Below are 26,972 nucleotides of genomic sequence, written 5' to 3'. Positions count from 1 at the left end.
AATGCTTTACAAGAAGTGCGACTTCGACCTATCTCGAACGTCAATACGATATTGGAAAGAAGAATAAAGTTATTCGAAAAATAGAGGAGTCTCACCATTCACAGGCCATGTGTAAGAAGTGGGGAATAGAGGAATACGGCCTGATAAACCCATCTTTCCTGACAAAATAAGTTTGAAGCTGAGGTCTTAAACACAATGTATAATTCTTGCATTGCAGGATTTGGCGAACATACTAAGAGGAGGTGAAAAAGTTCTAAACAAAGCAAATACTACTGTGGGGGAATATCTACGGACAATATAGAAGAGCTCCTATGCTTCCTAAAGTGGGTTCACAAGTTAATCAAAAAATAACTTGTGAACAATTAAGCAAAGCATATTTTGACTTGTTTGTAGAAGGTCCTGAAGTGTATAATTTCTAACGACCTTCCTGAAATCATGTTAAACACTATGATAGTCTAACTCATATTTTTACCCATCATGTGAAAGAAGCTTTTCTAAATTGAAGATCATAAAGAACTATCTCTGATCAAAATAATTTCAAACAAAATGAGCGGACTACCTATGCTGTATATAGAATCGGAAACATTGTCAGAGTTATAAAATCAAGTAGTAAAGACTTTCTGCAAGGATAACGTGCAAACCCCCGCAAAGTGTTGAGCACTCGAGGGGTTGGTTCTCGACACAATTTTACTATAATTTTTACTGTATTGGTAGTGTTGCTAGTGCTCTATTGTATGTTAACACTTACACTCTTTAGATAATGATACACCTTATTTTCGTTTTTCATGTAATTATATAAAATAATGAATTATTTTAAATTATTGGAAAAAATAATTATACCATGGTCGGTCCCATACCCGAGCAAAGTGAGACGAATGCCTTTAGTTTTATGATCACTTAGTTTTTTGTTTTTAATGAAAAAATATTCTTTTCTCTTATGGTTTGGGGGAGCATCAAACTTTCCTGGGTGCCCCAGTGTCACAAAATATAAGTTATATCTCTCCGCCACTGGTTCAGTTGGAAAGTAGCCAACTCAGATAGGAGAACAGTTTACATTCGTTGGTATTTTTTGAATAAGGTAACTGCAGGTATATACGCCAGTGCAGCTAAATACTACAAGTGTGCAATGCTCGGACGTTTTCGACGAAATCCACTAAAATGCGCCTCCAATATGTGCCACGGTCTTGAACAAGTTCGATTTGATGAATACTTCGGGAGACAACACTGAGACCACCACGCATGCAGTGTTGTTTGCTTCGGGAAGGTTTCCGTGGAAGGACGTTATTATTTCAATAGAGGCAAGAATCCGTTATTAGCAAAGTGTTAACTCAGAACATTGCCAATTGTTTACAGCAATGAACGCCTTATTTCGTGCAATTCTAGTAATATTTTGTTTTGTAAGTTTAACTTCAGTATTTGTGATTCCATGGCTACTACATCAATACCAAGCATGGTGCAGCGAAATACGCCAGGACTTGTGCGGGACTGACTGCAGAGGACAAAGATGTTTTCATTTGTCAAACATGTTTCATGTAATACCAATGTAGTGTTTTTAAGTCACAGTAAAGTGACGCTGTTTGTTTATCTTCTTATGGTCTAAAACTTTTCAGTCTGGAACTTCACTTTAGCTTAAGATATTATCCTTTTTACATTTTATCTTTTTATCTTCATCTTGCACTTTGGTTATTCAATTTTTTTGCTACAGCCATCTTGTGTAGTAATGTTTGAGTTCGTATAATACAGACGATGTAAGCAGTTGCAAGTTTTATTACAGGTTTCTAGTAGTATCCTAGACTTGGCGTGATTACCTGCACGCTTTGGTAAATACGCCACATTGTAACACTTTTTTTCTTTTATCTAGGGTGCAAAACAGAAGTGAGTTGCATCATTGCCACATTTTATTCTACACGCGGAAAAGGCTACTCTGCAACGCACATGTCTTGTTCTTTGTGTTTCATGAAAATTAAGGCCATTAAAAATCCAACATCCTAAACATGGGGTATTTACCTGCACCTACCTTAACATGTAGTGGGACAGTTCTGAGTATTTCCTGAAATTCACTCTTTCCTTTACAGGTGCAAGAAAGGAGAATGTGTCGTAATATTTTGTAGGTTTTTACAATGTTGAAATTACATGGCCTAAAGTATGTCTGTGATTGATTAACAGATGTTTATTACATATGATGCTTTCCTAATGCAGAAACCATTTTTATCATACAGCATATTATTTACAGTTCCGTATTTACGCTCGGGCCACATTGAACCCCGCCAAGGGCGACAATTTTACAGAGGCGGCATATTAAAAATCGATAATTAAGTTTAGTGTGCGGAAAAAAAGAAGCTGTTCACAAGATATAAACTTAAGGAAGTTCTATATTGGAAACGAAGTTGATATCACAGCGCTACTGGCACTAGAAGTAACTGATACTAGCGCTTATTGGATGCCAGCGTAACCATTTGTAGCCAGCATTTGGTTCTGTGCGCCACGCTTCTTTCCTGATGGCGTAACGTAAAAGGATGTGCCTATACATTTTTGAAGGCATATGCAGTATCTACACACACTTGGCTTACACATAACTGGATGAAAACAAATAAGTAGAAACAAAATACATAAATGCGGTCCTGATTATTTATATATAAGAAACACTACCATAAATGCTAGTTGTATCAAAAAGGAATTTACAATTTTGAAAACTCATATTGATTTATTTACTTAGCTTACAGACATGGTTTTGGTATCATTTTGTAGCAAAATATATCAAGGTTTTTGCATTATACATAGAGGTTCAATGTGGCTTCCATTGGTGAAGCAGCACACGTCTTATCTAAAGTCAATTTCTTGTAGCATTTCCACACGAAATTCCTTACGAGCAATTCTATCAGTGTCTTTTCTTTCATGATTTGTAATTTGTATGGTTTGAGATGCAACAATTTTATCAACACACGCCAAACTGTCATGTGTCGGACGCCCAGCTGTCGAGAATCACGCCGGGTTGATTTTGTAGGATTGTTCACAAAGCTTTGTCTCACTTGCTGTGCAACGTCTTCAGACGTACAGCGACAGCCTGAAGATTTCTTGTGTCTTACCGAACATCCAGTTTCAATAAAACACTTATGCCACTGATAAATAGCTTGTAGGCCTACTGAGAGAATATTTACCATACTTTGTACGAAAATTACGCTGCACAATTTTCGAATACTTGGATTCTTCAAATCAAAACATACAGCTAGCACGCTCGGAACCAGTAAAGGAAGCCATCTTTACTGCAACTGCCGCTAGCGCTTGCGGTGGATTATTTCTGAACTAGTGTACTACGTGAGTCAAAACTTGTATTTTGTTACAAAATGACACACCAAAACCATGTCTGTAAGAAAAATGAATAAATCAATATGAGTTTTCAAAGTTGTAGAGTCCTTTCTGGTACATCGTGTATAATAGTTGTTACATTAAAACTGCTCATTACGATCTATAATAGGTTTTATTTTAAAATAAGTATTATATGTTAATTAGCCACTTTCTAATAGAATCTATGGTAATCAACACAGACAGGCTTTACTGTAGATGAAAAATTCTACGTAAATTATAAACTCTGCTAAGGACAGTGTGGATGACGCGAAACGATCATTTATGAATGAATGAGATATGGATATCCAACGTGAATGTCACCATTATCCATGAAAATGGTAACAAATTGACTTCATTAGCGCACTAGCGAGATAGTTTCTCTAGCTATCTATTGCAAAAAAAAATTAAAATAAAACAGAAGTCAATTGTTTTCCGTTCAGGAGTTATCGTGTGTAATAACGGACGTATGTACTAATATCCAATCTTCTAAAAACCCTCGAGTATGATCCTAATAAAGAGAGCGTTACAAAATATGTTACATCTGTATATCTGTAACTAGAGATATTTTGAAGACAGTGAGTGACCTATTTAACATACGTTAGCAAATTCAGTCCAAATTTTCTTTGAACTGTCCATTTTCATTATTATTTTTGTACCCTTCTTCTGTTCAGGATTTATTAAACTTTTGTTTTAATGAATGTAAACTTCAAAGTGTTCATAATGAAAGAAAGAGCATGATATAATAATAATAATAATAATTCTTTGTTTTCGTGGAAACGCGGCTGTTATACTAAATTGCATAAAAGAGCTAAGAGGGAAAACATTTTTAGCTTCTCTGAAAATCTCGGCAGCAACTAATTACTTATACAGGGTCCAAATTAAATTATACTGAATTGCCTTTTGTGGCAAAAGAATATCTTGGAACAGCAAACAAGAGGAAAAAGTTTTTATTTTCACGCAGACAACTAAGTGTAATGAATGTCAGAAACAGTGATATATACGAGACTTGCAAGGGCGTACCCTAGTGGCGAGAAAATAATAGAAAGAACAAAATGAAAATCCCGACAGGGGTAAACACTAATGATATCACTAGATGTCACTACAGGATTTTTCTTATATTTTTTATTAGATAAACCTTGAAGAAAATGTGTAGAATTATCAAATATTTTACAATTTGTTTGTAATATTAAATGTAAAAAAGGGGATGAATTATGAAATTATCTGTTCAACACGTTAGGTACTATTATAATATTCTACTCTCGTTATTACGTATATTCAACTTATAAGTAAATTAATAATAAATAGATATTTTACTAATGTAGCTTCTAATAAATTAATACATGAATAACAAGGGTTTCTTTATTTATTTTTATGCACATATTTACAACGTATACTGAGAAAAAAACGCATGTAGCATACGTAAAACATAGATTACATGTGTAAATTCTGTTGTTTTTGGACTTAGCGTACAGCAAACGTATAACTTTAAAAAATATATTTTATACGTAACTTTTTGTGTAGTGGTCCGGATAAAGTACTTTCCGTACGAACGATAGAACTCTATATAGGCAATCAGGAATTCACATACAGATGGATGGATGCAACATACAGCTGACCTATGTGACGTACGTACTTATGCAATTTACGGAAGACAGATGTCAGACATCCTGCAACGGTATGATGTAACATCTAAGTGCGGGAAAATACAGTATATGTGTAGCAAATGAATAACATGCTCCATACTGATTTCTATAGTAAACAAAGGATTTCGTGTAGTTGTACAATGTACCGCTATCCAGATAACGGATTTTTCTCAGTGTAGCTAATCAAGGTATATTTTCATAAGATTCAAATCAACATTTAATAAGCAATTTGTCCAGGAGTAGGCCACCCCTGGGCATATGTCCGGTGCGCATATCTTTCATGGCTGCAACTAGAACAATCTACTCAACAACAAACATATAATGAAAAAATTTTACTGAAATATTTAATCTTTTTCTGAAATAATACACAATAATGATAATATCTTGTGAATCTTTTCAAGGCTAGTATAAGGTTGGTTAATCTGAAGTTACACCTATACGAGGTGCGTTTCAGAAGTACGTGCCGTTTGATTGTAGGTCCAAAACGCGTGAGAGCATTTTAATGCAATTGTAGGTAATTGAACTTACCGTTAAACTTCAGAGTATAAATGTGACAAATTATATTTTTAATTGCAGGGTTTACCCAGATGCATCGATGAGGAGAACCTCTGATATAATATCATGGATTTTACTGTGGAGGACGAACGAGTTTTCACAATGTTTTTTGTCTGCTTGAGATGAAAAGACTGTGGTTATTCACCGGCACCTGAAGAATATGTGGGCAGACAGTGCACTCACAAATAATACTGTTTGGAAGTTGTTTTAGAATTCACGAGAGGGTATCAATGGATAATTTGTTAAGGATTCGTCGCTCGAGTTGTGTGACAACCCTGAAAACATTGTTCGCGTTAAGAACCTGTCCCATTAGAAAGACACAGACACAGTTTGCTATTGTACAAGAAACCAGTCACAATCATGAGCACTTTTGGAAAACTCTCTGCGTACTGGCGGAAGAATATACTTCAGCCCTAGAAATCAACAGATCTGTATGTAATGGCACGAGCTTTACCACAGTCTATGAGGTAAATCCATGCCTTAAAGAGTAACAAGTAACTTCCACCAATCATGAGCGGGATGGCGTTCATGCAGCCTCCTACAGCTCCTTTTTCGCTTTGTCACATGACACGGTTTCAAGATAGGCATACCTTTCTTGCAAACGACCGTAAGTTGTATACTCCTGAGAATGGCGCGCTTGATTGCCACCTGGGGTTTGCGTCGTTTCCTGGCTATCACACGCTTTGCGGGGATTTTCGGAGGTCACCATACACTGAACCACACACAATAGCGGGGGTGTCCTCTTCACGGACCGCCGCTACTGTCGAAGTGGTGGGATCAGGACTTTGTGCGGCATATTTCCGTATAATACGACTCACAGTGGCATGACCTACACGAAAATTACGCATTTGACACATTTTGACGATGCACAACGTCGTGAACTTAGCGTCTGAAAGGGCCACAATGAACGCTTTACAGTTTTCTTCAGTTTCAGTGGCATCAGACGACGCTCTACTACATTGCTCTACCATGTGAGTTAGTACTACATTTCTCTACTACTTTTACTTGCCTCGTGACAATCTTACTGCAATGGGTTGCGCATACTCGGTCCAGCTGCACATTGACTTTAACCCAATATAAATGAATCAACCTCTGTATTCTACGTAGTATATTTGAAGGTGTTTTTTTTTATTTCATATATTAAATATACATTGATATTCAAAATGATGGTCCCGATTACAAATTTTAATAACTCATGCTTTTAAACGCGTACATTCATGAAAGAGAAACTCGAAAACCTTTTAGTGTCTCTCAAAGCTGATATATTAGTTGCGCAGCTCACCTTTTGGTGAAACTCTCCCGAACACGCTCCACTGTTTCCGCACTTGCCGATGGGCGGCCGGGCGATTTCTTCTTGCGGACGTGTTCTCTTGCTTTAAAATCGAAGTACAATTTACGAATACTGTGACCGCTAAGGGGTTCTTCTCGAAACTTAGTTCTGAAACTTCTTTGAATCCTAATAAGAAACTGGTTACTATAAAAAATTTAGCACACCAAAAGCTTAGCTGTCTTCATTTGCTGCTACCTTAAGTCGATGACGTACTGGTGTGTCCGAAGTGTTGACATTTGAAGCAACATAGAGGACTGGGAATATAGGGACAGAACTTAAATCGATATTAACCAGAGTTCATGTAGTCTGGAAATGTATGCAAATAGAAAATAAGAATTATTGACTGAGTAGCAACGAGTTCATCTGACTTCTTACTTTTGATACAAGCTACTTCTACTACAACATATTGGTCAGTCAGCTTCGATTTAATCTCCTTCTTGGTGATGTTTAGGAGGTTCCAATATGATATCACACTCCGAGAGACGTTCGTTAGACGATGAGGTTCTACCAACACGTTCACTAAGTCTAATGTTAGTCAACTTGAATAGCTTCACTGCTTGTCGTCGACAATTTTCACAAATAAAGAGCCATTCCGTAATTTCTTGATATCTTTAACCTGTCTTGCGTTATAAGTAATAATTTATTTATTTATTTATTTAACAAGCATCAGATACAGCTCAGAGGCCATTTTATACTGGATATCTAACAACAACAATAACAATGGAAACGATTTGGAAAGGAATCGGCCAGGCTCTGTTTATTAGGTACCATCCCGCATTTGCCTGGTAGAACTGAGGAAAACTCTGAAAAACCTCAGTCAGGATGATCGGTAGCGGAAATCGAACCAACGACCTCCCGAATACAAAGCCAATGCTCTACAACTTGAGCTAAGGGGACAAGCCCTTAATAACATTCGGACGACTTGCTTCAACCTTGGCATTATCAGTATCTTTACCTTTAATTGCAAGATATCGGACTACAGGCATCACGATACTTGTCTTTTCACACTATCTACACCTGGAGAGTTTGCCTCGCTTTCATTTGGTTTGAGCTTTTTGCGAGAGGGTGAATGCGTACCCGATTTTAAAGTTTTAATATCCATAAAAAGTTGGTATTAAATAAACATTTATAAAGAGAGAATGTGTGTGAAAGCCTCAACTTCACACCGGGGCGCTTGAGAGGAGAACTTACGCTACTCCTCTGGCTATTCCACAAGCACGCCCTCATTGTAGGATCAGCGTGGAGCCAACGTTGTCAAGGGCAATGAGGTTGCAAGAAAATCATTCCCGTCGACAGAAATGAGTGATTCTGGAGAAAGAAGAATTGGAACTGGAAGAAACAATTTGAATAGAGAGATAGACCATAGAAGTCCACAAGAGATAGACCACAAATCTACAGATTTGCTTTAATTATTCTCTTTTACTTTTTTATATTTTAATAGTTATTTTGTATTTTTTTATATGTTCAAAGACTTGGACACGGGACAAAATGAACACTGAACGCACATAACAACCGGCTGGGATGGATGCACTCCCACCTCTGAATGAGAAAGGCGTCCACTGACCATCCACTTCCCAAGACTCCCACCAACAATTTAAGGCACCACTCTATCCAGTTTGGTGGGTGCACATTCGTTTCACTTCTTCACCTCATGGCTCTGGGTCCATTCGTCTTCCAAACTCAAATCAAATTATCAGAAACAGGTCATAGCAAGGTTGGCATCCAAAAACAGAAAATTACACATCCGAGGCTTATCTTTTTACCTTTTTACTGTGCTGGATCGCAGGTTTTAAATCTCAGGTAATCGGCCTGGCACAACCCCTAACCTGGAGGACCAGTGGGTGACTGCAGTTATAAAGAATTGGGTGATGGGGGCTGCACATCCCGACGCCGGGTCCTTTGGCAGAACTTCACTTCCATTTTCGTTTTTAATAGTCATTCACATAGAGCAAAAATGGTAAGAAATAACGATATATGACATTTAGATATGAATTCAGGTTCTCAATATTAAATGTCATCTTGATCTTTAGCCTTCTATACAAACCGAAAGTGGTGAGAAACTACCATTTCCAGTTTCAACACTAATCGTCATAATGGAAAAAAACTTAAGCGAAAAGTAGTTTTTCGATATGGATTCAATGCTTAGGGATAGTCTTTATTTCCGATCTTATTACTGTATTGGACCCATACGTGGTAGAAATTTACTATCACCTCCGGTTGTCACGCCCATACTGAATGGGTTAAATACCAATTTAGCACGTAACTTATATATGTATAGGTCTAACAATGAGACCAATGCAATCGAAATTTATCACGTTTAAAATTGGATAAAATAGAAATTAAAATTTCTATATTAAGGATTCCTGTTTTCTGTAATACGTCTTAGTCCAACAAATAGCTTAGGAAATAAACAAATAGAATATAAGATCTTAGTTGTGAAGGATGTTACATCGTACTCATAATACTACAGGGAAATTAACCATATTTGAGGATACAGGTTTAATGTAGAAACTTGCTGGAACTTGCAGTGCTACTTGAGAGATATTGTTCATAGAAAGTCTCAATGAATCGAGTAGAAAATTTAGGAGAGTGATATCATCAATATGGCCGATGTCAGAACTTTTAGAGTAATCTTTGGATGGGTATAACTTCTCACTAAGTAGAGTTTGAAAAAAAAAATCATTTTTGTACCAACATCAAGGACATTAACTGTACAATGTAGAAAATAAAGTGATATATATATATATATATATATATATATATATATATATATATATATATATATATATATATATATATATATATATATATATATATATATATATATATATATGCGACATATATTTGGATATATTAACAAAAAGTGTAAAAAATGTATCTTTATTATAGGTTTTAATCTTTAAGTGTAAATATTCTAAAAATTTATAAAGTGTAATTTTACTGATAAAGTAATATTAAAAGTTTTGATATTGTACTTATAGGTCATTTCAATAGCTTTAAAATTATGCTAAAATGTTTGCTCCCCATTGCTCTCGGTGCTATGTATTTTCCTTATTCTTTCGAGTCATTATTTTCTTTTGTATGAAAATTAACAACAATTAATGAAATGTGACAAATTTTCATACAGAAAAACATAACTTCCAAAAAAATAGCGCTGGTAAAAAGTGTAATTATGTTTTGATCAAACTCAAAAATTAATATTCAAATATTTTTCAAAATGATCTAAAGCGACCTGTTCATCAAGTAGTTAAAAGAGCCACAGAATCTACGTCGATTTTGTTAGATGCGATAGTTGCCATTTTGAAGATTTAATATTATTTATCCAATTTATTTTAGAATATTGATACAGAATTAAATTCTAAATGGAAAGTATACATTGTGATTTATTATATTTTAGTTGTAATCCATGCTTTAGAAGTTAATAAGTGTAAAATAAAGAAAGTCGTAAATTACGAGAACTGTTTTTTTTTTTCAACATCGGTTCAGTGGAGATCACAAAATCGTCCATATCAAAAGACAGACTTTGGTGTTCAATGATCGTGGAGTGAACGTGAAACTGTATCGAGTGCGATCGAGGCGCCTGCCAAGTGTGAATTATATCATATGTCATTCGATTTATCCAGGCAGAAGAACATAAGACAGCCGCAATTCATCGTCGAATTGAGTAAAATTACGACGGGAACTTTGTAAGTGTTTGCTGTGTTCGCAAGTGCTACAGGAATTTTAAAGAAAGATGACGCGATGAAAGTAGCCAAGAGTGGAAAGCGACCTTGGATGAACAGTGAATCACATGATTCGTGAGAAAGGTAGAACATGATTTCTGAACTATCCGGAATTTCAAGAAACTCAGCATACGTCTGGAAAATCTCGTAGTTCACACTTGGCGTGCGATTTTATTCAATTCGATATGTTTTCACACTTGCTGTTTCACAATGATTGAACGGCAGATTCTTTTGGTGTGGGGAATGGGTGACCGCCAATAAACAGATTTGACATATTTATGTTTCACCGTCTCACGTGGTTCTCTGGTGTTTTAACAGAGGTTAAAAGAAACGGTCCTCATACTTCAAAGAATAATAACTTCATAGCACTCCTTTGTGGTGTATGTTCATTTGAATCTTCTTGTTACTGTACATGTAAGTCTCCATCAACATCCTCTTTATTCTAATTGCTGCAGCCATGCCCCACGCAGTACGCACATACACAGTTGAGCATTTTAAAGTGATTTCAGACAACATCTTTCCAAAAACAGACAAAATGAAGCAGGTCTTCTATGGCAAAGATCTTTGAGATTAATGCAGGATCTTGCCGCTTATAACTATTCACTATCTTCATTGGCGTATTTACGATTTTGTTTCGAAGGGGTTTGCTAACTTTCGGGGGGGCTTTGCCTGAAAATGTGAAAATTCTGCAAGATATTTCATATACTTAACTATAGTAAGAAGTAAGGGGGGTTGCTTAAGCACGGAAACCCCCCTTAAATACGCCACTGACTATCTTCCACTCATAGTATAGTATGTGAATCTTAATGTCACATTATTGGTATCCTGATGAACAGTGTTCCTTTCACGATACTTCTGAAGGGATTTGTCCCCCTCCCTTGAAACTAGAATAAATTAAAAGTGACATATTAAATACGACAAACAAGTAGGTCTAGTGGTATTTTTGAAATCAATTTTGAGTTCTAAGAATAGATACCACATTGTTTCTTGACACTATTCAAACCGGAAATGGTAGAAATCAACTCCTTCCTGTTTTACCGTTTATTGTTATGACGGTAATATATAGCAAGAAACGTTTTTCTGCAATGAAATAAGCGTCCCAAGAACATATTCCATCTGAAATCGAATTTCTCTACTAAAATTGGAAGTGGTAGAATTCTATGACTATTCCCGGTTTAAATGTCAAAATTTTCAACCCGTTAGTAAGCCTTAAATATAATAAAATTTTGTTTCCTAGCCAACACTAAAGTTTTTCAGTAGGGGATGGTGAAATTTGAGAGTAGAATGGAAACGGCATGACAATTTAAGTTTAGGCCTCTATCAGTAGTAGGATTATATCATAGATTTTTGCCAGGAACACACCCAGAAACTTTTCTTGGGAGGTGTCTTAACTTTGAGGGGGTTAATATACAAGCCACTACTTCTATGTAGTGTTGAACAGGTATTATTCACACCCGAAAAGTAAATAAGCAATTATAAAATACTTCCATTTATTGAGCTGAGCGAAGCGAAGCTCTTATACTCGGTTTAGCCGTTTGGTTGTCCGCGAACTCCTCCTAGACCGTTTGGCCGATCTCAACCAAACTTAGCACGCTGATAGAGTATGTCGTGCTGAGTGACAACATAGGTCGAAATCAAAAATCCGATGTACCATCGAGGAATAATGACCGATAAACGCTTCCTCCTAGACCGTTTGGCCGATCTCAAGAAAACTTAGCACGCTGATAGAGTATGTCGTGCTGAGTGACAACATAGGTCGAAATCAAAAATCCGATGTACCATCGAGGAATAATCACCGAAAAACGCTTGCATAGACTTCTGAGCGAAGCGAAGCTCTTATACTCGGGTTAGCCGTTTGGTTGTCCGCGAACTCCTCCTAGACCGTTTGGCCGATCTCAACCAAACTTAGCACGCTGATAGAGTATGTCGTGCTGAGTGACAACATAGGTCGAAATCAAAAATCCGATGTACCATCGAGGAATAATCACCGAAAAACGCTTGCATAGACTTAACATGGGGAAAAAGTTTTCACGCGATATTTTTGTCAACAATTAAAAATGGCATTTATTATTGCATAATGGCCAGGAATGATTACGTAGTTTAAGCTCGCTCAGCTCATTTCATTGCAATCGGGTACATCCATTGCATTCCTAGTATTTTAGGGAACACACATACACACACACGCACATACATACACACACACACACACATAGATAGACAGACAGATATATATATATATATATATATATATATATATATATATATGTAACTAGATTTCTTTTGTAAGAGAAGTACAGATGAGGTGTAAGATCAAATTTTCATGCCCATCCATCATTTCCCTGTTAAGCGAATATAATTTTATTGAGAAAGTCTAAAAATGTTTGTTAGGAATTCTTTTGGGGGTTTTGTAGATCCGGTGGACCCTTTTACACGTGGGTATGCCTCTGGTTCTGCTTAGGAAACAATGGGCTTTCAGAAATCCGAAGAATTATTGACAAAGAGACAGGGACATGGAAACTCCCATTGTTGAGCCCTTAAAAAAATTCAAACTTCAGTTTTCACGTTCTTTACACTGACGTGAGACACGGACATGGAGACTTCCATTGTTAAGTCCTTAAAAAATTCAAACATCAGTTTTCACGTTCCTTACATTAACGTGAGACAAAACCAAACTTCTTTACGTGGTGTACACTGATACTGTTAGTTAGATATTGGGATGAAATCAATATTATTTGAGCTATTTTTAAATATATCAATATATTTTGACAGATATGTAACCGAACAGTAAAAGTATCTATTGAAGCAAATCAAATTGAAATTTGGTGTAGGTATAGGTTGCACATTACTTAAGTACACAGCTCTCACATGCTTTCATCACTTTCAATCAATTTCAGCGCGTTAAATATGGAATGAAAAGTTCTAAAATGTACATGGTTATTGGTGGCGGCGTAACGTAGTAAACAAACTATATACATGTGTTTCCCATACTTTTATCAACTTACTCTAATAATTAAATTTATAAGTACGAAATATCCAGTTCTCCAAATAAAGGAGTTCTGAATATCCCTTTGCAAAAATATTGTACAGTGAATCCTGTTTCTTCTCTCGTTCATACTGCTACTACGATTTTATCTTATAATTATATATTTACATACAGTAATTAATAGGGTTTATAGTAAAAGAATAAGAAATTCAACTTTCAATTACGAGATAATTACGATTCAAATTTTGTAACGAAGAAAATAAAATACAGCTTTTGCTGTAATTATAAATTACAACTTAGTATCAAAATGCAAAAGCTTGGATTCTGATTGCTAATATGATGGTTGGTGCTATCTATTATATTCCAAAATAATTTTGTGATAACACAAATAAAGTTGCGCATTTCAATACCTTTGCCTTTCATTTACCTAGTTAGGCAGAGAGATAGGCTCAGTTCCCAACATCTAAAAGCTCCTTAAGCATGGTCACCTACAGTGGAAGCAAGGGGGTAGTTGCCTCACTTGGATTTTGTGTGTATCAGAAACATCTACTTTGAGCACTAGATAACAAATGCAGATACTCTATGTCTTACAAGGTACATTCGCGATTTGCCCCTCGGGATTCATGTAAAATTGATTCAAATCCAAAGTTCTCCGTGGTCCAATATGCATTTAACTAATTTTAGCGGCTCATACTGGTAATTTGCATATTTATGGGTTTTCATGTGCAGGGCCGTCGTGTGGATTGTAAGCGCCTGGGGCGAGAATTCCAAGGCTCCCCATCCTCCAGTATGTTTTGAGAAACAACCAGAGTTTATTCTGTACTCCTAGATTTAAATATGAAATATAAGATCATAATGTAAGATAAAATATGTTAGTATTATGTCAATTTTTTAAAAAGTGAACGGCTTTTGCAGTTAAAATATAAAAGTTAATGAAAACAGATTTTGAATTATTGAAATCGAGTGCTATTGTTGTAACGATACAAACATTAAATTCCAAGATAGAAAAAAAATTCTTCTCCCACAGAGCTGGAGAGAGTTACAGTTCAATAATCTTAGACGATGCATTACTTTACCGGTAATTTTCAAGTTCCACATTCTATCGGGAGTCTCTCAAGGATCTAATCTAGGTGCCCTGTTGTTTCTTCTTGTTATTAATGATATTCCTCTGTGTATTAAAACTTCTCAACATCTTTTACCCGACAGTCTCAAATTAAACTCCAAAGTAAGTTCAATTGATAACTGCGGGAAAGTTCAATAGAATCTACAAAAAGTTCAAATATGGTGTAATAAGAAACAATTGGTCCTTAATGTGTCCAAATGTAAATCTGTATCTTTCACGAGGAAAGAAAATCCAATTAACTTTACCTATACAATAAGTGGCACTTTCACGTCTACACCAAATACTATCAAAGATCTAGGAGTTATATTCGATGGCAAAGTAACCTTTGCTCAACAGGTTGACGAAATAACGAGTACTTCATATAGAAACCTAGGTTTTGTTTATAGGATAGGACAGGATTTCTAAGAAGAATCAACATTTATAAGGTTACATTTTTCGTATGTAAGGTAAAAATTAGAATACCGTTGCACTGTTAGGATACCAAATGTCACTAAATACTCTGATGCACTAGAAAAAATACCGTTTACATTTTTAAAAATGTTTGCATACAATAAAAGCAGTTTCTACCGAAAGTATGTTCCCTATGAAGACTTAGTAACGAATTTTATTTTTAGAATATTAGAAAAAAGTAGATGTGTTTTTTATTTGTTGTTCTTACATAAATTATTAAAGGGTAAAATTCATTATCCAGAATTAGTTTCTGAAGTATTAGTGTTCCAATAGGCAGCAAAGCACTAGTGTATTATTAGTGTAGCGAAGTATTAGTGTAGAACAGCAAACACTGCGACATGCTATTGTAGAAAAGCAAGAACTAACATATTATATAAGTCTCCTGTATGGAGAATGTACGCTTCATACAACGAAATACGTAATTAGATTTCATGTAGTAGATGTAATTAGTATGTCCGAAAACAAGTTCAAAATAATTATCAAGCAATTACTTCTGCATAATTAAACGACGTATGTTTGTGTTTATATAATAGTGTATAATAGATAATTACGGTACCTACACAACATTATAACTGAGCATTAAGACTGTTGTGTTGTCCTTATGAAGATAATAAATAAACTTTACTTAACCGTGGCACCAACATAATCTGAATTCCTTACATTTTGTTGATTTGTCGTTCCGGCGCGGCGTCCCTTGGTCACCCCGCCCACGCGACGGCCTTGTTCATATATCCGGAATTCAATCATACGCTCAGACACAAAATTGCTTTTAGTTTCTTTAGATGTAACTGTACATGAATGTGAACATATGCAAAACAAATTGGATCAAGTACTGCTTCTCTGACACATCTTACTCACCCCGGACGCCATCTTATATCCGCCATATTGGATTCAACTTTTGGTTTTTCAAGTAGGAATAGGTACAAGTGATAAATCAAATTCATGTACAATTTTCTCGAAAATTCATTGGTGTAGTGAGTTTTACTCCAGCTTGTACTATATGCAAGGTATTGCATGTTAAATGTCAGGCATTTCACGAATATTGAACCAAATAGAAAGTTCAGCCTCGTGTGTATATGTAATATTTTACGTAATTTATCGGTGACGAAATATTCTCTGAACGAACATACATATACAGACATCAATACGGAAATGGTGTATCTTCACCCAAATCTGATCGTCTCTGAATATACATTAGGCATTCTGACCGTAATACAATACTTCCTTCTGAGCTTCTTTGTGGTTAAGTGGTTAGCGTACGCGCCTTTGGCGTGGGAAACCCGGGTTCGATTCCCGGCGGGAGCTCATGTGGTTCGGATTCCACATTAATCAGCGTTTCATATAGCTTCGCTGCTGAGAGGGACGTTAAACTCAAAATCAACTCAACAATACTTCCTTGTTATAGTATAACATGGAAGCAATAACAATGGCTCATAGAAATGTAATAAGATTTTGACACCAATGATGTAAAGAGTTTGTTTATACGTACAGTATCTTTCCAGTTAGAAATTGTTTTGATTTGTTAACATAAAAAAGGATGTAAGCGTAACTGTGCTCTGCAATGTCTATTGGTGAAGTGCCTAGGGGGAATTTAACATTTAATACCTTCCAAACGGTACAAGCTATGATAAAATTCGCTACACCAGTGAATTTCCAACAAAAATGTACATGAGTTTGATGTATCACTTGCACCTATTCCTATTTGAAAAACCGAAAGTTGAATCCAATATAGCGAATCCAAGATGGAGTCCGAGTTAAGTAACACGTGTCAGAGAAGCAGTAATTGATCTAATTTGTTTTTGAATATGACCACATTCATGTTCAGTTATATCTAAAGACACTAAAGGCAATTTTGTGCCCGAGCTTTATAGTAGTGTATGATTGAATTCCAGATACACGAAGGCCCATAAATATGCAAATTACCGGTATGGGCCGCTAAAATTGGTACAATACACATTGGGCCGAGGAGAACTTTGCATTTGAATCAGTTTTACACGAATCCCGAGGGGACACTTCGCGAATATACCTTGTTAAACTCAAGTTATATGATACAGGTCTCAAGCGGCTTGATGCCCGAGAACCATATGAAATCTTTGGTTGAAACACACGCACAAAAGAAAGATTCTCATTAACTCATGCATACAGTTTTACTCTTATGTGGAAATTGGAATTGTTGAATTAAAAATAATGATTTGACAGCACTTTTTAATAGGCTTAGTTTCCAAAATACATAATTATTTAATGTAAACAGTAAATCAATAATTCCTTTAAATTAGCTAATTCCTCCTGAATAACTCCCCCTGAATTTGTAATTACTAAAAGTGATTAGAACGTTTTTAAAACTAATAGCACTAATTTTAAAAAAAGTGTTCAAGTAACGTGAGCTATCCCACAAATTGACATTCCAACAAGTGACGACTTCTGTTTGACAGTGTGAAACTACAATAGACTTCCAACATGGGAATTCAATATTTAATCTTGAAATAGTACATCTACTGGTTGCAATAGATTAATAAGGTCAAAGACAGAATCTGTCTCTCACTCTGAATCCACATCAGAAAGCCATTACTCCCTATACTTTAGTGTTTTTGTTCTATGGCGTTAAACGTTCAAATTAAACATCATTAATTTGAACCATTTCTGGTTTTATCTTGTATCTCGCTTGACTTTTTAAATAGGAAGGTCATGCAATATATCAAATTGGTTTAGAATTTTACGATAAATGCAATGGTGAAGTCTATGTTTCCATAAGTTTATATTTGTAAGACATAATGAAATGTACATTGATATGAATTCGTTGGTTCAAAGATTTCTTAACAGCTGTGTCTTTCTGAAAAGAAGTCAAGTCAGGAAAACCTAATGTACGCTAGTGAGAACATCATTGGTAGCTGCTTATGAAAGGTATAATCAGCTTGAAACTGTTATCGACTGCAGACAAAGTGAAATGGTGATGAGACGATTACAAACCTTGAGGAACTGATGGGAGATGGATGACATATTTTCCATTTAATTATTCGAGTTAGAAGACAACTTTCATAAGCAGCCGGAATGTACGCAGTAATATACATTCGGTTTTCTTGAATTGATTTTTTAAATACAATCACGGGACTTTTCGCAGGAGAGGGCAAAGTTTGTCCTCTGGTTTTGTATTTTTAATATAGCTATAATAAGCACTGGCGCAAATACCGGGGGAATGAAGGGGACATGTCCCCCAATCTTGGAACTAAGGGTAGTGTCCCGCCAATAATCCGATTTAAGATGTGTTTTTTGGAGAGAAATGTGATAATTCGTGTCCGACTACCATAAAGGAAAATTAGATGAAATTGACATCCCCCCAGAATAAGCCTCTGCCCGCCTCCCAATGTTGAAGGCAACTCTGCTTCCCTGATCCCCCACAACATTGTTTCTCAACTTCATAAATATTTTCAACATCGCTTAAATAAAAGAGATTATGGGCGGAACGGTCCTACCTGTCCTCCCCAATTTTGAAGACAGATTTGCGCCACTGAAATAAGGGAAAGGATATGCAAAGAAGTCGCACTGAGGCTGATTTATTTAATACCATCTCCGTATTCGCGGTAGTATCACATCAGTAAGAACGGCAGGAATTTTCACTTAGTGGGGTGTTCAAAATAAAACAGGGTATAATGATATAAATTTTTACACAAACTCAAAGAAAACAATTTTTTTACGCCCAGGGGTGTATGTAAGGAAATTTAGTTGAGTGTTAGGAGTGTTGGGGTGTGCAGAATAATCCCTGGACATAATATCTATTTTTACAATAGAAGTTGTAAACGTAAAAAAGTAAAGAAACTACTGCAGCATTAAATTCAAACAATTTTTGCTTATGACCGGAAACAATACAAACTATTCATTTACTTGTTAGGGAAAGGTCATACAATCCCTTGTGGAGTCCATGGACGTACTTGTATTGTAATATGTTGTGTGTACTTGACAACCGAGAGCAGCAGAACCATCTTAACAGCACTATAGCCTCTTGGCCGAGGGCCCCGCAAGCATTGGAGGCCCCGCGAGCAGAATGACACGTATTAATTACGTGCATTAGGAGCAAAATTTAGTCATAGAGATCACAATAGACTTGTTTGCTCTGGAAAATAATATGCTGTTAAAACGGCACTGGAAAATAGATTAGACTGGACAGCAGAGTAAACGACACTAGCGCGCGGCCTTCTTAGGCGCAGGGCCCGATTGGGAGAACTTGGTCCAATCGACTTAAGGCCGGCCCTGCTGTTTCGTATCTGTGCATCGAAACAATATTTTCTTAGAAATGAGATTTAGCAATTCTCATTCATAAAAAATGCAACAGTGTGGCGTCTCGTTCTGTTTTATACAACCTCCTCTACTTTTCTTCATTTCTCATTAATGAGAATTTCAAACTCTTATTTCTTGATAAAAGATGTTCTCTGTGTACAGATGAGGAACAGTTCCTTCGATTTAAGAAAGTATTTGTAACAGTGCACTTCTTTGTTAGCCATTGGCGGCGAGACACGAAGATTCTTTACTGAAACTTTCCGTGTAGTATGGAGCGACTTCAGACATGGTTCGAACATACAAGAAGACTGTAGGCGTTCGGCCCTTTCTATATAACAATGAGGATCTGCAGAAAGGTATTTGTGTTGCTTCTTCAGTGAAAATGACGATTAGCCAATATGCAAGTAAATATCAGTTATCAAGATACTTTCTGTGACAAAATTAAAAAAGAAAGATTCAGGTCATATGGAGTCAGAAATATCTGACAGGTGAGGAGGAAAGAAATGTACTTGTGGTTTTGAAATATGATAAATAGGGTTTCCTATTTATAACAACAGACTTCCAGCTCTTACTACAGAGCTATCTAAATAGAATTAGCTGAGTCTGAAAACGATTCAAGGATAATTGCCACAGACTCGAACGTTGCAACCGTCTCCTCTAGCTTAGCTGGCATAATCGTGGGACTAAAACTCTAAGATTTCGTTTCATTTCGAATGATGCAAACTGTTCCTTCGTCGGCATCTCGAACTTACCTGCTTGTTTGGAGAAAATATAAAAAACAATAATATTGTTTTAGATTAGAAAGTTCTGAATAAATATTTTGACAATCTGAAGAAGCCCCGCAATGAGTTTCACCTACAAATATAATAAATTACAATGACACTAACTTTACGGATGACCCTGCAAAAATCAAAGTAATTATGAAAAGAGCATCGAAACACTCTTAATCATGAACTCATTGAACGTTAAGCACATCTGTAGTGTTTGTAGCTTCAGCAGGTGGTTCTCTTCCACTATTTACGTGGTATATAAGGCACCATATCTCTAGCCAACATGGAATTGCAAATGGTCGTGATGGTGCTCGATACAACAGATCGAAGTTAGAAGGTGGTTCGTAAATTCAATTTTAGTAATCTTCAAAATAATTCATACGTTTTATCACTTTCTTAGCTGATTTTTAATATTCAACCATGAGAAGCGTACATAATCAACTTTATGCATATTTAACAAGATGTCTACATACATACATACTTATTTACTACGTTTCCATAGCAACAACTCTTTTTCTAGTTAACGATTACAAAAATGATCTCTCGACATCTCTACGTGTCTTTCTTTTCTTTATATATAATACTGCTCAAATAATTCGCCTCTGATCCCCTTTTTATAAGCTGGCACAGATTGCAAATACTATATACAACGTTATCGTTGTAAAGTCTGGTTGGTTTGACTAAAGTGTGCTTCAGGATTGTTATTTTTCATGGTACGTACCTTACTTAAATCGCTTGGTAGGTCGAAATCCTTTGATTGGAAACAACTTTACAGTCATGTTTCACATCATGTTATACAGAAATCTACGGGAACTGAATGTGTTCTCCCACCAAATTCAACTCATCTCACCCAACCAAGGACAATGTTTTTTTCAGGCCTCTTAAAGGAAGTTGGGGAAGATACTGCAAGAACAGAGGAGATAAAATTGTGGATGTCTTCCTAAGACAGAATTCCTTGGTGCTCTGAAATAAGCCATAATATAAATCGACATGTCCGCAAAACATTTCTTCTTGATTTCGAGCTGCTGATATTGTACAACGTGCTAGACACTAAGTTATGAAACGTGTTGAGCACTGATCTAAATCCGCCTATCAGAACTGAAGATAATAACGAGTAAGAGAAAGCTTGGACTGACGCATTCGTTGAAATACTTAGTGATATTCTCAGTGCTTATGTCAACAGTTCAAAGGCTAAAGGGAAATGCATTAAAATCATTCCAAGAAGAAGTATAGGACTCAAAGATTTTGAACAGCAGGAACTCAAGCTCAAGTTCCGATTCTTCTTCCGAAGACGTTCAAGTGATGATGATCATGATGCTTTATCTATTGTTTGTAGCCAGCAGTAGGCATAAAATGTGTTTGGAGGAAATTGGTTGCAATGTCACATCTGTAAAAGATGGCCACACAAAGGATGCAGCATTTCCAAGCAAGGAATATCAGTGTTTCAAATTTAAGAAAGATTGAAAGTGAAAAAGAAAACAGCTTCTTTTATCATTTGCAAACCTTTCGTTTGTTTAATCTTTGTTTAATTTTGCTGCAGCAGTAGTATTTTCTTTTGTGCGTCATGATTTTAACCGGTAAATGAATTTAATAAATGCCTTGCACCGCATATTGTGGGAAGACTATATACATTGTTTATTATTTTAAAATCATTATTGAAATAGCATGTACGCTATTTTTTAGTAGGTAAACTCATACGTAAGTAATTAATATTTTAAAATATATTTTTTAAGGTTGCAATAGTATTAATATTAGGACTGTAATGTTTAAAAGCTTCAAAAAGTGTCCGAAGTCACTCTAGTTGACGGCGCCAATACGCCAACTGTTCCCAAGTATTTTGAGAAATCGTTTTTTCATAACTATCCTTCGATTTATTTTTGTAAATATTCTTTGAAAAATTTCTGGTTCACAAAATATTGAGTAAGGGTTGATGGGCTCCAGCTGTTATTATTATTGTAACACACAACTTATTTGTTTAATAGATCTTCCCTTGTTCACTAACTGATCCACGTCACTGGCGCCAGCTGTTATTATTATCGTAACATACAACTTGATGGTTTAATAGATACTCTTTTATCCGCTCAATGATCCACATCACTGGCTCCTGCTGTTATTATTTTTGTTTAATAGATCCATCTTTATCCACTCACTGATCCATATCGCTGGCTCCTGCTGTTATTATTTTTGTTACACATAACTTGTTTGTTTAATAGATCCTTCTTTATTCATTCACTGATCCATGTCACTGGTTCCTGCTGTTATTATTTTTGTTACACATAACTTGTTTGTTTAATAGATCCTTCTTTATTCATTCACTGATTCATGTCACTGGTTCCTGCTGTTATTATTTTTGTTGGACACAACTTGTTTGTTTAATAAATCCACCTTTATCCACTCGCTGATCTACGTCGCTGGCTCCTGCTGTTATTGTTTATGTTGCACACAACTTGTTTGTTTAATAAATCCACCTTTATCCACTCATTGCTCTACGTCGCTGGCTCCTGCTGTTATTGTTTTTGTAACACGCAATTTGTTTGTTTAATAGATCCTTGTCTATACACTCACTGATCCACGTCACTGGCTCCTGTTGTTGTTATTATTACATATAATTTGTTTGTTTAATAGACCCTCCTTTATCCACTCTTATTTTATCGTACCAGATAAATTTTTAAAGTATTAATTTGTTACTTTACTGTATAGTAAAAAAAGTATTGAACATTGTCAGGATGAAAAAAAGAAAAAATAAACTCTCTTTCCAATGCAGTGTTTGTAGTTGCCAACTCCACGTCCTATCTGCAGCACAGAAGGAATGCCAAAAAGTTTCTCAACCAATCAATATGCCGAGAACACTGGTTTTGTGTAATGGCCAGAGAATGTTAGCTTAGTACACATAATATTTTATACATGACTTTTCTGACCTCTCTTCGTATAGTTTTTTTAAAAGTCTGTTATTAAACTATTTTCTCAACGCTGATGTGGAAAGGACAAATTCTACTGTCAACGAGGTGATAATATTCTTATAATTTCAACTTCAAAATAGGGAATATTTCTAATCATTGAAGTCACCTTAAGAGATATTTTCTGTACATTTCTTCAATATTATTAGCTTTTAACAAAAATAAATTGTAGAAACATGGGACATTAACCAATCCATAGAACTGAATAAGCTGAACAAAATTTAAAGAAATGATTCCTTGTGGTCCAATTCATTGTTACTCTTATGCATTTGATAGTTTTTTTTTTAATTTGCTGAAATAGTTTTATTTGTTTATTTACGTAGTTAATGTATATGAAAATATATAGTGTTAAGTTGCAGATTAAGTAAGTTGCAATAATCCTAACAGTGACGCACAAATTACATGGAAATTTCACATTCTATTATTGTTAAAAAATCTCGATCATTATCCGTTATGTGTATGAAATAACACCATATTTGTATAAAGGAAAGTTTTGTGGATATAAACTAAGGTCTAATAATAATATAAAGTAATAAGTTTTGTCTTTCTAAGATAGTTTCTAACTCATCAGAAAATTAAATATAATTAAAATCTTTTAATGATGTTTTAAACTGTAGTTATATACACTGTAAGCACTAGAGTCGTTAGCTTTTTAAATCTGGGGAGGTCCGATCAATCAAAATCAAAATTCTCTTTCCGGCAAAAGTTATATAGTATACAAAGTTATCCTAGTTTTGTTTAAATACATTTGACTAAAAGCAGGAGGGCGCGTCCCCCAGACCCCGCGCTAACGACGCCCGTGCTGTAATTTTTTTTAAATGTTAAGTTTACAATGAAATGTTGGCATTCAGAATGCTAAATCAACAATCATTATTAAACTTCCAAACGTCATTATGCATAATTATAAAACGAAGTTTTATATGATAATTCTGTCTGCTTCCTCATCCGTTCGTCCGCTTGTCGATAGACATCACTTGTTCCTTTTAATAACGAGAAATTGTATTTTGATATTGATTCTGCGTCTCAACTATTGAACCCATCTTTATTGCAAAATTGTATAAAATTGTGATTTAATGAATTCAAGCTCTATGCCATGGGTAGCGACCCTGGGAGGGAGCGGCTTGATAGACGCTTGAAGTTTTCTTGAGCTTACATTTATATTAAATTCCTCATGGATGTGTTATTACATTATATCTGACAAACCTGAACGTTCCCTAAAATGTATAGAGAAACTGGCTCCATTACTCTATGCCTATATTTCTTTTTTATAATTACTTACTTGTAAAATTAATAAAAATCACTTTTAATATCCTTCTCATGAATTTTTTATTTGTCATAATGCTCAGGGTCTAATGACTTACATATGACGGATACCTACTTACTATTTTAATAGTCCAGCGTATACTCATCTTGAATTTATAGAAAAACAAATGTATATGGAGGTAGGTATACACGCTATAGTGTGTAATTTTGAAATTGTTCGAGAACCTACCAAAAGCTCTAACATTACATTCCTAATAAGCTAATAATAATAATAATAATAATAATAATAATAATAATAATAATTATATATATATATATATATATATATATATATATATATATATATATATATATATATATATATATATATATATATATATATATATATATATATATATATATATATATATATATATATATATATATATATATATAAAATATTTATATACACCTGCTTTATAACAATATATTGATTATTCAACGTTAAAGAAATCATTATTATTATGAAGTCAGATTTCGTCTTCCAAAATTTTGGAAAATGCAAAGTTTTACGTCCCATGGTTATGACGGCTAGGGAAAAGGAGACGGTGGTTTTGAGAAATGAAGAAAATGGTGCAATGAAGAAAGTGGGAAGAAACGGAAGAATCCCGAGAAAACCCATGCACACGGTGTTTGTCCACCACAAAGTTCACTGGCGGGAGCTGGGATCGAGCCAATGACCCTACGCATCAGAGGTGAACACTCTACCACTGAGCCCTCGCGGCCCCCACAAGATTTTTGGGTAGGACAGATTTTGTATCCAATCTGATTTCCATTAAAATAAAGAAAAATATTTATGTATGTACACGTATATGTGATGCCATATCATACTATAAGCAATTTCATGAAGTGTACTAAATCAAAAATCACTAAGAAAATGGCATTTATTCCATTTACTTCATGGAATGGCAGTTGAATAACACTACCGCTATAATTTTTCAGTCTATTAACGTATGAGGAGAAAGTATTATTCTTTGTTCTTCGAAATGAAATGAAATCCTTGAGTTTTATTAAATATGTCCCATGGTTATGCCGGTTAGGCTAAACTAGAGGGTGATTATGAGAGATGAGTGAAATGATGGAATGAAGAAAGTGGGAGGAAACGGGAGAATACCGAGAAACCCCACGAGCACGATGTTTGTCTACCACAAAGTCCACACGGAACTAGCTGGGATCAAACCAGGGATCCCAAGCACCGGAGGTGAATGCTCTACCACTGAGCCACCGCCCCCCCCCACTCTTTGTTCTTCGAAAGAAGTGCGGATTTTAGCAGTTTCATTTTGGTAATTTCTTCTCGAAATTTATGTGAATCTTAAATATCTATTTCTGCAACATACAAATTTTAACATTTATGAATCAAATTTGGTTTAGGTAATACTAATTTTATATGCACGGTATACCAAAATTTCCGTTTTATAGGAAATATTGAAACGTTACCGATTTATAATGCAAGTAGTTCAATAAGTAAAAATCAAATTAAAGTATGTTCTAAACTACCTATGTTGGAGTTCCAAACTGCCTATGTAAAGTATGTTGAGTGCTTTAACCTTCCCTTGATCGAATCCAGCGTACGCTACTGGCTCTCATAGAAACACAAAATAATTATAATTTATAAACTGAAAGAAGCTATTACTGGATAAAAAAAAGTAAAACTATTTTCTATCTAATGTAAGGAAATTTAATTTTTGACTTATCATTCAATTGATAATATTGAAAAATCAATTAAATGAAGATTGTTCTTGTAGTAAAATACAATGTTTTAAATTTTTGTTTTTCAGGTTTCCTTAAAACTGGTTCGAAAGGCAGTTCTCAAGGCAACTACGGGCTGATGGATTTAGTGGCAGGGCTTCATTGGCTGCGAGAAAATATTCCAGCCTTCGGTGGAGATCCAGAACGTGTTACCCTCATGGGACACGGAACAGGGGCTTCTCTAGTCAATTTTTTGTCCATTTCACCAGTAGCCAAAGGTAAGTAATTAAACACTTTTCTTACAGAACCGTTTTACTCTGTATTTCTTTTCAAATTTGTTTGCATTTGCACAGATAATGTTTTAGCACAAGCTCTCATTGGAATTCAGCCATGTTTAAAATGTATGTTCTGAATTGAACTCTCAATATCGTCCTACCTCAATACCTTGCACAAGTACACCCAGATTGCAATGACAACTGACGAAATTTTTGTGGATTTTGATTCAAAACTTACTTCGAACAGGTTTGAATTTTCGTGTAGATTTCATGTATTTTTATGTAATTTATAACTCAGATCTTAGTTGCATTCTTTTTATTTCAGTACTTGGTATTTAGGAGAAGAAATATGTAATTACAGGAAACACTTTTAATTAATACATTACATGTTCTGCCGACCATCGACCACCACAGTAAGTTTTGTCAGGAAACAATATTTTATTCCTTTAAAACGACCACTTTATTTCAAATCTAAAAGATTTTGTCTACATAATAGCAAACCACTAATTTATTGATTTATGGGTATTATTATTCCTCATATTAACGACCAGTATGA

General features: G+C 35.2%; 1 protein-coding gene across 2 annotated transcripts in view; it reads left to right on the top strand.

The window, feature by feature from the left end:
• The window catches only part of LOC145693195 (neuroligin-4, X-linked-like), a 625,290-nt gene that overhangs the window by 318,221 nt on the left and 280,097 nt on the right, over nucleotides 1–26,972 (top strand). For both annotated transcript variants that reach the window (XM_081768974.1, XM_081768973.1), the window contains exon 2: nucleotides 26,231–26,419. In XM_081768974.1, the coding sequence (XP_081625100.1) occupies nucleotides 26,281–26,419 (139 nt within the window). In that variant the 5' untranslated portion in view covers nucleotides 26,231–26,280. The remainder of the gene's footprint in view (nucleotides 1–26,230; nucleotides 26,420–26,972) is intronic.

The sequence above is a fragment of the Thermobia domestica genome, chromosome 8 (assembly GCF_964235325.1).
Source record: "Thermobia domestica chromosome 8, izTheDome1.hap1.1, whole genome shotgun sequence".
Taxonomy (NCBI): Eukaryota; Metazoa; Arthropoda; class Insecta; order Zygentoma; family Lepismatidae; genus Thermobia; species Thermobia domestica.
Note: the sequence above shows the minus strand (reverse complement) of the source record. Positions and strands in the feature narration are given on the sequence as shown.